Here is an 11,271-nt window from a genome sequence, read left to right as displayed (position 1 = left end):
CATGCTCCATCCCAACTTTCCATCCCAACTCTCCCAACTGGCTCAGAAATCAAACACTACCTTAATTACCATTTTAGATATCAATATATATTGCTCCAAACTCTTGCATTTGATACTGTTGTAGACGTCCATAAATATATTTATATAAACAAGTCAAAGTTTGATAATTCTAGCTTAGAACAAGAAAAGGTGAATTGGGATTTGGAAGAGAGGAAGTACATCACGTAGGTCAGGCAGCAACACCACGCCACGGACAAAAAAAAATCCAGACCATCCTGCATCTATTCTTCAAGCCGCGAATTATGAAAACCTACAAACAGTTGGTCACTTGGTATTGGTATAGAGAAGGTAAAAAAAAACTTCGAACCAACTTCATATACCATTGTGCGGCGCCAACATCAAGCCACGAACTAGGTGGCCACAAACAGCAGGGGCAAGTTCATGTATGCTATACCCAACTGAGAACGCTACAGAACAAATACCCAAAATACTCTCAATGATTTATAGAATGTGCTGATTGAATGGTTGCGGAGATGGCTTATGCCTAGGGGTCCCATCACATGTGACTGGTTTCAGCTCCCAGGTTGTGGAGCTGGCTCTTCGGTGGTTGGTGCAGGTCTTTGTTGAAGGAGAGGCGAAAGCGCCTTAACAACGATGCTCATGTTGGGCCTGAACTCTGCTTCGTACTGTGCACATAGAGCTGCCACTGCAGCAAGCTGCAAGGAAAGGGATTACATCAATAAAAGATGGCCAAATTAATGTAAAAACATCATTCACGGAGACGAGTATGAAGGGTAAAATGTCGACCTTAGCGACTCCCTTTGGAGGATATTCTCCCTTCAACCTGGGATCTACACATTGCTTCACCTTGTCTTCACTTAACCTTGGAGTAGCCTGAAAGAAACAAAGAAATGTACATAGAAGTCAGAAATAAATACTTCCCTACCTTTTTCTGATCTAACTTCTGGGGTTTCTAACAGAAGAACAACACCTGACCTCTGACCAGATAAGGATCGGTTCTCACTTTCAGTAAGACTTGGTGCCTACATACTAATTGGCTGATAAATAGAACCCACGAGTGGATTGATATGCCTATGTTTGGTTCTACTCAAGTAACATCTAACAACTAGGCTACTTTTGAGAAACCAAGTCAGTATGACAATAGCAGTATCCAGTAACTAGGCTATTTTTGTGAAGCCATGTCAGTATGGCAATAGTAGTATTACTGCACAACAACACATAAGCAACCATTCTCCAATGTAAGTTAGCAAAATAACTTACCCATGTGACTAAACTTTGTTGACCTCGAGGCATTGTGTGATCTACTGGTTTCCTTCCAGTCAAAAGTTCCAAAAGAACCACACCAAAGCTGTAGACATCACTTTTTTGTGTCAGCTGGCCAGTCATAGCATACCTGTACCAAGTAGCTCCAAATTCAGAAAGGCGGAAAGAAAACCAGAGCTTCAAATATTTTTTTCTACAGATCATGCATAAAAAAACTATTTTCAGTACAATGTTGCAACATAAATCGTTGATCTTAGTAGATATATGTTGCTGTATACTATCATTAGTTTATGTTACTGTGCCATGGTTCAGAATTTGATGTCTGTGGCAGTTATCACCGAGCTGGGAGATGGTGCCAATACTTTCTTCTGGAAGGACAGGTGGCTGAGGGGGAAATGCTTCAAAGAAATTGATCCTGCCGTGTTTGATGTGGTGCCCAGTCGCTTTGCTAACAAGAGACTAGTCAAGGATGCTTTCCCTAACTTTCAATGGTTAGCTGACCTAAGAGGGGCGCTCTGGATCAGGGTCCTGGCTGATTTCTTGGATCTCTGTGAGGAGCCTGAGGATATGGTGATTCAGCCTGGTGTGCAAGACTGGCATCTGTGGAAGTTTACAGCTTCGGTGACTATTCATCGAGCTCGACATAGAGCTCTCTTCAATGGTTCAGACGTTCAGTTGCTTTTGGGCCAGCAGAAAGGGTGTGGAAATCTTGGGTTCCCGGAAAATGCAAGTTTTTTGTTTGGTTAGTAGAACATGACAGGTATTGGACAACCGACAGGCTTGAGAGGCGTGGATTAGACCATCCAAAGCAATGTCCTTTATGTGACCAGGAGGCAGAATCCATCAACCATCTGTTGGTCACTTGTGTTTTTGCCAAACAGTTCTGGTTTGAGTTCCTTAGATGTGTAGGGCTGCAGGACTTGTGTCCCACACATGAGGATTTGGCCTTTAGTATTGATGGAAGAATAGCAGCTCTCGGGTGGATGATCAAGTGAGAAAAGGCTTAAATTCTTTGGTGATCTTGGGAGCCTAGACCATCTGGAAGCATAGGAATATGTGTGTTTGATGGTTGTAATCCTAGTTTGGTTGTTGCTCTTAGGGCTGCTAAGGAGGAGGCGGTGATGCGGTCTTTGGCTGGAGCCAAAGCTCTTACCTTCCTCCGGGTTGATGATCTGCTGGGTTAAAACAGTTCTGTAGGGGTCATGTTTTTGGGCAGCAGGTGATATCTAGTCTGTTCTGGTGTGTAGGGAACTGCCCCCCCCCCCTCTTCTTTCTTGGCATTCAAGAGAAAAAAAGGTAACCAAGTGACACAAGTAAAACACTGCCCAGCTGATTACATACAAAATTTGATGCCTTGCCAACCCAAGTACTGGTGACATGCATGGGTTCATGCCTTGCAACTTGCAAGGACATGAGTCTGCCTTTTTTTAATGGAACTAATGATTTCAAAAACAGTTGCAAGGACATAAGTCTGGCTTTTTCAATGGAACTAACTATTTCAAAAACAGTAATGTTATAAATCAGCATACTTGCTAGTGCAAGTGTTAGAAGTACTTGTACTTCTATGTATCCTCATAAGAAAGTAGAAACCATCATTGATATGTAATAATTATGCAGATAGATGACGGCGAGGGAAAACAAAAGATGGCAACAGGTTTTTATTTGTAGTTATGTGCTTAAATGACTGCAGGAAGAAATGTGACCCAAAGATTGACTAGCATGTACTACAGTTACCAGATAAATTGACCTTCAGTCCTTCACTTGATTCACAGTACCGGGTATGTGCTCCATACTACATTTATGCAGGAAATTTCTATGGTGTTGGTGTGTTCCATGTTCCTTGTGACCATGGTATTTGGTATACATAGACAATTTTAATTTTCTGTTCAACACAATGATCAAAAGTACTGGTTACCATTTGTCTTTTCAAATAGGCTACCTGTACATAATGTGTTTGCAATCTGTTTTTTTTAAGGTTCCTTCAGTTGTTGGCATGCATGTGTGTTTCCCAACCATGGTTTAAAAGGCGTCGCCTAGGCGTCGCCTAGGCGACGCCTAGGCGTCCAGGCGACAATTTTGGGTAGGCGTCGGCGCCGCCCAGGTGCCATTGACTATGGCGTCCGCCTAGGCGCTGTAGGCGTCCGCCTAGGCGCGGTAGGCGTCGCGGCGACGCCTTTCTCCCCTCTGGGCGACGCCTTAGACTAGGGTTTGCAGTGGGCTAGGGTTTGCACTGGGCCTTAGGTGCGTTTTGTTTTGGGCTTTCACTGTGCGCGCGGAAATTTCAGCGCCGCGCCCGTGGGCAAATCTCCCTGCGCTCTCCCTCTCCCTGCGCGCGCTCTCCCTCTCCCTGCGCGCGCTCGCGGCTGCTGCTCTGGGTGCGCGGCAAATCTCCCTGCGCTCTCTCTCTCCCTGCGCGCGCTTTCCCTCTCCCTGCGCGCGTGCGACTGCTGCTGGGCGCGCGCTCTCCCTGCGCGCGGCTCCCTGCGTGCGTGCGGCTGCTGCTGGGCGCGCGATCTCCCTGCGCGCGGCTCCCTGCGTGCGGCTGCTGCTGGGCGCGGCTGCTGCTCCCTGGCCGCACACGCTCGCTGCCTGCTGTGCTAGCTGTGCGACGGGAGACAGGGAGAGTAGCTATTGCTAGATTGCATTAGCAATTTAGCATATTTGCTGCATTACTAACTGCAGCTAGTTACTATTAATTATGCCATTACAAACTATCTATGTGGCTATTTCAGATTTGGACATTTGGTATTGTGTTGTTTTAAATTTTGTGACTTGTTGTTGTTCCTTTAGAAACTACTTTGTGGCTATTTCATATCCATTATTATGCTATTGTGAATTTGTGATGATTTCTAGTTTATGAGCTGTAACAGCTGTTTGGTTGCTTGGTATTTTATAACAGCTCACAGCTGTTTGTAACATCTACTAAGGCGTCGCCTAGGCGCCCGCCTAAGTCGCCTAGGCGGTCAGGCGGTGGCTGGGCGCCTAGTTCCGCCTAGCCGCCTTTTAAACCATGTTCCCAACTGCCACATAGTAAGTTAGAACAATGATAACCTTTTTGTGAAAGCTTGAACCATGATAACTTAAGCAACAAAAGTACCATTTACATATTTCACAAATAAAATTACCTGTTGTCATAGCAATCAACCAGATAAGAATGCTAAGATGTACTCCGTTCTTTTTTATTTATCGTCATTTAGTTCAAAAATGAACTAGCGGACGACAAATATTTGAGAACAGAGGTAGTAGTAGCTAATAACATGAGCACAATTGCACAAGCTACCAGTTAAATCATTATAAAAAATATAAAATTATTAAGGCAGCAATCAGAGCTTAACCAAACAGACATTAAAGCTACAATCATGGTTCTTAAAGTGTTAAGGCGAGGTGCGGCATTCCACCACCTTCCGGACGCCTAGGCGACGCCTTATTATCATGTCAAGGAATAAAATGGCAGCAGGATGGAGGGAGAAAAAGAAAACCGTGAGGGAGGGAGAAGGGAGAAAAAGAGAAGAGAAGAGGAAGGGGAAGGGAAAAAGGCCTGCCAGCCCACCACCTCAGCCCATTATGCCCATCCCTCCCATACATGTCTTGACCTACTTCTCATCTATATCCCTCACGTCAGTCGCCTTGCTCCCTCACGTCGCCACCCTCCTCCTCATGCCGCTGCCCTGCTTCCAGCTCCAGTGTCGCCGCCCCGATTCCCTACTTCCAGCTCCAGCTGCGCCGCTCACCCCTTTGATCTCCCTCCAGCGCCGCTCCCCTACCCTTCGAGCTCCCTCCAAAGCCTTCGCCGCCACCCTCTCCTTCAAGCTCTCTCTTGCAAGGCGACAGTGGACGCCCAGAGTTTTTGAGCGCCTGGATGCCTAGGCGACGCCTTAAAAACCATGGCTACAATAAGTTCAAGGTATGAACGCTTTGTAATCGCTCTATGTTAGACCTTTCTTTCTTCTTAATATAATGATACGCAATTCTCCTACGTGTTCGAGAAAGAGAAAGCTACAGTTGAGCTGAGAAAGGTGCAGTCAGACTAACAATGATGAAAATGAAAGAAGATAATTATTATGAATAAGGGTATTAAACAATTACTCAGGAGCATGATATCCAAAAGTCCCCAATACACGAGTTGAATGGAGACGAGCTGCCATATCTGGTGCTTGGTTCAAAAGATTAAAGTCTGCAATTTTTGCCTTGAAATCCTCAAACAGCAGTACATTGCTTGATCTGATGTCCCGATGGATGATTGAAGGCTGAACCTTTTCATGCAGATATTCTATACCTTTTGCAGCCTCAATAGCAATTTTGACCCTCTGCATCCAGTCAAGTACAGGTCCAGGCTGCGCACCTTGAACGCCTTTTCTTCCTGTTGTATACAGGAATATGATGCAGGTCAATTACAGATGAGCATGACATCCTAAAGAATATAATGTGTGCACATGTGACATGAAAAGGGTACTGGATGTTTAACGTCTTACCATGTAAAACATCATGAAGCGAACCCATGGTTGCAAATTCATATGCGAGTATACGGTAATTCCCATCGACACAGTAACCCAACATCTCAACAAGATTTTCATGTTTTAGCTTTGATGCCAGTGAGACCTGCAACACAGAGAACATATCTATTTTTTCATGTTTTCCCCATCCAACATTATTAACTATGTATGAGGAATATGAACACAAATCAAGAAGCTTCTAGTTGTCCGTGCCCACCTGTTTGAGAAACTCATCATTAGGCTCATTTTCAGATGCATCAAGTTTTTTAACTGCTGCTTGTCTCCCATCGTCCAAAGTGGCATGATATACTCGTCCATAAGAACCTTCACCAATCAGAGCACTTGATCCAAAATCATCAGTCTTTAGTTTCAAATCATCCAAAGACAATTCAGGGACATCAATTGTAGGAGGGGAGAACTCTGGCTCAGGTTGACTACCAGGAGGCTTTGAAGACTTCTGCTTGGCTGAAAAGGTAAAAATTAAATCAGTGAAGACTCAAGGTATAAATGATGTAACTAAAAGATGATACACAAGGACTTAATACATGGGTCTAAAATTAATCATTCTAACAGATTCTAGCAGAAAAGCTTGGAAACTGAACAGAGAGAACAAAGGTGGTGTACATGTGATAAGACAAATAACACCTTGGAAAAAATACAAGATACAAAAAAACATGTAGTATGAGCATTGTGTGACTTGGGACACTTAAAAAGAGAAGATTGGTCAATACTAAGCATATATGACATAGTAGTATGGTGTTCTGTCGCACCCTAAAATTTTCAATTTTGGGTTGAGAATAGAAGACACTAAACAAAATAATATATTCGTATAAAACTTTCCAAGATTAGTTTAAGTTTGCACAAGTTTAGTTATAAAAAATTGTGCTTTTTCAAAAAAATTCTAAATTAATTTAATGGGATTTTAGTAATGTGATGTTTGCTTGTTGGTTGACTCTTAGAAACCGGGAATGTGGAACTTGTCCACGTTCAAACGTTCGTTCCGTTCCGGAAACGCGAGAACAATCTCGTTCCCGTAGTGTATATGCAGACTTCCTAGGCACATATATGGCGAGCCTGATTTTGTTTTTAAGATCGGGTGCCACATGTTTGAAGACTTCTTTGTCTATACCTTCCAGCACAGTGAATTAGGACAAAAAAAGAACAGGGGGGAGGCTGTGCAACCTAAATGCAACAAGTAGAAATAGGGTTCCGACACAATTTTGTCTGTATAGGCAGATGTGTATATTTGATACTACAAACACTATTACGAGATCTTTGCACCTGATGGCTTATGCCTAAGCAATTTATATAAAAAATAACATTATGGTCTCTTTGAATCTGCTATCTACATGTTTGACTAAAATGTATCCTTGTATTCTACAGCCTAAAATTATACTAAGAAACTCTATGATGGTACCATTGAATTTTCTCTGCATTAATTTGCTATGAGAAACACTATGATAGTTGACTTATATATTAAGTTGCTAGCTAGTCGACCAAGTCATATCTGAAATTCTTGATCTACCTTATATGTATGTTTGAACCCAGCAATAATCCAATTTCATATTAAAGATTATGAAAACTTTCTGTGAATGGCCAGAAAACTGCTTCCAGCTATTCTTCAGAGTTCAGACTGAATACAACTGAATATTCCTAATTCCCGGTTTCTCATGAAACGTCAAGAGAGAAATAGAGAACAAAAGGTTGGTTCCTACGTAGCCTTCAACTGGCCCAGTCATAACAGAATTCACAAGACCAAACAAAGACAAGCATTGAAAGCAAGCAACATACAGTCGGTCTTATTGCTCTGAGCTTTGGCCTGTTCCTTGGCGTGGTCATCTTCCTCGACGTCATAGTGGCAGTTACAACATAACCACCGCCTCATATCACCGTTCCGTCACCTGTCCTCCCTTTGGTACATGCAACAAAAAGACAAAACACAGTTAGCATAGATGAAAACTGTAGAATTATGAAGTGGTTGATGTATTGATAGGAGATGGGGTACAATATATAGACTCACAACCCTAACCCTAATGGGCCGGCAACCCAACAGTGGTGCCAGCCCACACACACAGTCTAACATCCCCCGCAGTCGCAACGGGGGCACTACACACGATGAGACTGGAGTAGAGGCCGAAGGTAGGAGCCGACGGGTTGAAATCCCCCCGCAGTCGCAGCGTCGTGATGGTGCGAATGTTGCGGCTAGAGTCCCTGGATGCCGAGTTAGCCGAAGTCGAGGTGGCTGTGGTCGGGAGACACGCAGCAGGAGCCTGTTCTTCGGGAGGGGTCGACGTTTGAGCGTCAACGATCGGTAGGGCGACACAACAAAAGAGCATCGACAAGCCGACCTTCCTGTTTCTTCGATCGTCCGGACGTCAAGGAGCCCCGCCAGGGAGGCCGACGGCAGCGCACGCGTCTGCGCCGCTCATGGTGTCCGCGCCCGCGACAGAATAGAAGGGGAACGACGGATCCGACCGGGAAGGCGACGACAACGACGGATCCGGCCAAAGGGACGGTGGATCGAGCCAAGAAGGCTGCAGCAACGTGGAATCCGGCCGGGAAGGTCGCGACAGCGACGGATCCAACGAAGGGGATGAAGGGGAGGGCAACGGGGCGGTTCCAGCCGAGCAGGGGCCTGCGACGGATCCAACGAAGGAGATGAAGGGGAGGGCAACGGGGCGGTTCCAGCGCCGGTCCTGGCAGGAAAGGTTGACGGCGGCGATGGGAGAGGCGCGAAGAGAGAGGCGCTGCTAGGTGGCTCAGGCGAGGGCAAGGGGCACGTTGATGGCGCCACCGATCCTAGAACTGGCCAGCTAAGGGGGAGATGAAAGAGAGCCATGGCCAGGAAGGTGGCGGCGTAGGCCTAGACGAGGTAGAGGCGCTCAGCGGCAGCGCTTCTGCGGCCGAGGGGTGGGAGGGGGGAATGGTTGATGTAGAATTCTGCGCTTCTGCTGCCGAGGGGTGGGCTGGTGGCGGCTGAAAGGGGTGGGAGGAAGAAACCCTCCTCTGATACCATGTAGAATTATGAAATGGTTCATGTATTGATAGGAGATGAGGTACAATATATAGACTCACAACTCTAACCCTAATAGGTCGACAGCCAACAGTAGTGTCGGCCCACACACAGAAAGAAACAGAAAGAAGGCATTCCTCATACGCAACCAGCATGGCTACATGAAATCAATCTTTTCAATAGGTACCCGTGTACAACCCCCGTCCGTACTATCAACATAAATTTAATAAGTCGGTGAACGCTAGACCTATTTGATATGTGAGCTAAAGAGTTTGTTCACTTCACATAAATAGCGAGGCCGATAGCACTGCAGTCTGAGAATAACTTCAACAGAGCCGGTACCTCGTTCGAGAGGGTTTGCGGTTATCCATTTCAGGTAGTACTCACTATCAGGTGAATGAACGAGTGATTGCAGCAATGCGGGTCGCTTTCAGCCAGCCTTTTCCAGAAGCGCGTGGAGAGCAGTACATTCTGTAACCGGAAGGAGATTCCAAGAAAAAAAATCCACTATAAGACCAAGTTCACCGCTATTACCACGGGCGACCTCTGGTTTTTCCACCAATCCCAGAAGAAATTAACAAAAAATATTCCGTACTATAGCATCAAGCAAGCAAGCAAATCCATGAACCACGAAGTAGATTGGATTGGAGGAGCATTCACGTATCCCCTGAGGAAAGGAATATTTGGATTCGAGGGCACACCAGCGTGGAAAGAGATAATCTCTCCAAACTGAAATAATCTCAACTCGAAAAGGCAATCAGTCAATCCGAGGAAGAAAATAGTTAGGGCTTCCTTACCAGCGACCGACGAAACCAACCGAGGTCCCGTCGAACGGACGGGCGGACGGAGGGATCGTCCCTTAGCGCCAGCCCTTCCGACGGAGGGACGGAGGATGAGCAGAAGGGGGAGACGCTGCGGTGCGTGCTCCAGTAAACTGAAGTCTCGGCGAGCCGTGCAGGGTGTCTCGGCGGAAGACGGGTGAATGGTGCGCCCTGCGGGACCACACAGTCCACAGCAGACCCCCTTTTTTCCCTTTCTTTTTTTTCTGTCTTTGGAATGGATGGACGGCGGAAGCAGACAATAGCCGCTGAGATTTTAAATTTGCCAGTGTAAGGATATGCCAGTCTAAATAAAAATAATAACTATAAATTTATAATCTATTATCTATTATACTACTCTATAAGGCCTTATTGTAGGCGTTCACGCTCGCGTGTTCTGCCACGCTGCGCTCCCACCGCGCGGCCGCGTCCGCAGATTTCGTGCAGATTTCCCGGTGGTCCTCGCCCCTCTCCGCCACACTCGCGAGGCCTCCGCCCGCCTCCCCCACCGCGACAGGTACCCCCGCGGCCCCGCCTCCGTTCGACGCCCATACCTGCCCCCTCCGCCCTGCCCCCGCAATACCTGTCCATGCCATAGACGCTACGCCTCTGTCCTCCCCTCGCTCGCACATCCCGGTGGTCCTCGCCCCTCTCCGCCACGCCCGCCGCCCCCTTCCCCTGCCCTCTACCCCCGCTGAGTCGTAGCCTCCACGTCAGACGACCTGCAACGATGCATCTGCTGGCGGAGCTTGGCCTCGACAAAGAGGGGCTCAACGGAGGCCGCGGAGGGGAGCGACGAGAAGGAGAGGAGCAGCACGCGGGAGGAGGAGAAGAAGAGCGACGCGGAGATGAGGAGCGACGAGAGCAGGACCGAGGCCAGCAGCGGTGCCGTGTCACACCCGTCTCCAAGGGGTAGAGCCGGGTGCATAGCATATGTGTGCCAGGATCTATTTCCACACATATGTTGACGCCACAAGTGTAATATATCAAAAAGAACAATGCATAAAAGCGTAAATAACGATTATATTAACATATTACACTTCGAACATACATATTGCCTTAACCTTTATTCATCAAAGTACAGCAAAACAGGGACATCCATCCACAGGAAGATGACCGGGGGTATCACTAGACTAGCATCCATGGAGTTCACCATCAAAATCTTCATCTGCAAACTTCTGATCAAAATTAAGCAAGGGTGAGCTCACTTATGGTCGGGGCTCAGCAAGTGGGGGAAAAATTAATGCAAGGTAATAAGGTGAGGCTAAGGTTGAGCAGTAAGCATTTTAGTTGGTCAACATTTTATTAACAACACCTGTCTTACTAATAAGTGTGAATCCCAAGTATTCCCATTAAACAAAGGTATAAGAGTATATAAAAAACACTTAAGTGAAACCACTTAAGCAAACCATTGGCAGATCATCGGATCTCGATTTATTTCCATCTTCAAGTTCAATTATCATTGAGGAGTCCAGGCTGCTCATAACCGTGAGCACGGCTGATATATCAGTTTTACACTCTACAGAGGTGGCGCATCTTTACCCATGAGTCGCGATTCCCTTTTTGCCCGGGTTAGCTAGACCCGTATTCACTTCCAAGGTGAATGGCCAGGGTCTCACTACGAGGCTTCTCCCTAGAGTCCTCATTACGCAAATGCTGGAAA

The 11,271-nt window shown here is 46.4% G+C and overlaps 1 protein-coding gene across 2 annotated transcripts; it reads right to left on the bottom strand.

Annotated features, from left to right (window-relative positions):
• Nucleotides 1-252: 252 nt before the first annotated feature.
• On the bottom strand, nucleotides 253-9,851 carry LOC100037784 (Pti1-like kinase-like). Of its 2 annotated transcripts, XM_008668758.2 has the most exons (8): nucleotides 9,588-9,851; nucleotides 7,569-7,687; nucleotides 5,995-6,242; nucleotides 5,757-5,883; nucleotides 5,371-5,644; nucleotides 1,282-1,414; nucleotides 808-894; nucleotides 253-716 (listed from the first exon to the last, which is right to left on the bottom strand). In XM_008668758.2, the coding sequence occupies exons 2-8, from the start codon at nucleotides 7,660-7,662 to the stop codon at nucleotides 573-575; spliced, it is 1,107 nt and encodes a 368-aa protein (XP_008666980.1). In that variant the 5' UTR covers nucleotides 7,663-7,687; nucleotides 9,588-9,851; the 3' UTR covers nucleotides 253-572.
• Nucleotides 9,852-11,271: the final 1,420 nt, after the last annotated feature.

The sequence above is a fragment of the Zea mays genome, chromosome 2, assembly GCF_902167145.1.
Source record: "Zea mays cultivar B73 chromosome 2, Zm-B73-REFERENCE-NAM-5.0, whole genome shotgun sequence".
In the NCBI taxonomy this organism is placed as follows: Eukaryota; Viridiplantae; Streptophyta; class Magnoliopsida; order Poales; family Poaceae; genus Zea; species Zea mays.
This window is presented reverse-complemented; position numbering and strand designations above follow the sequence as displayed.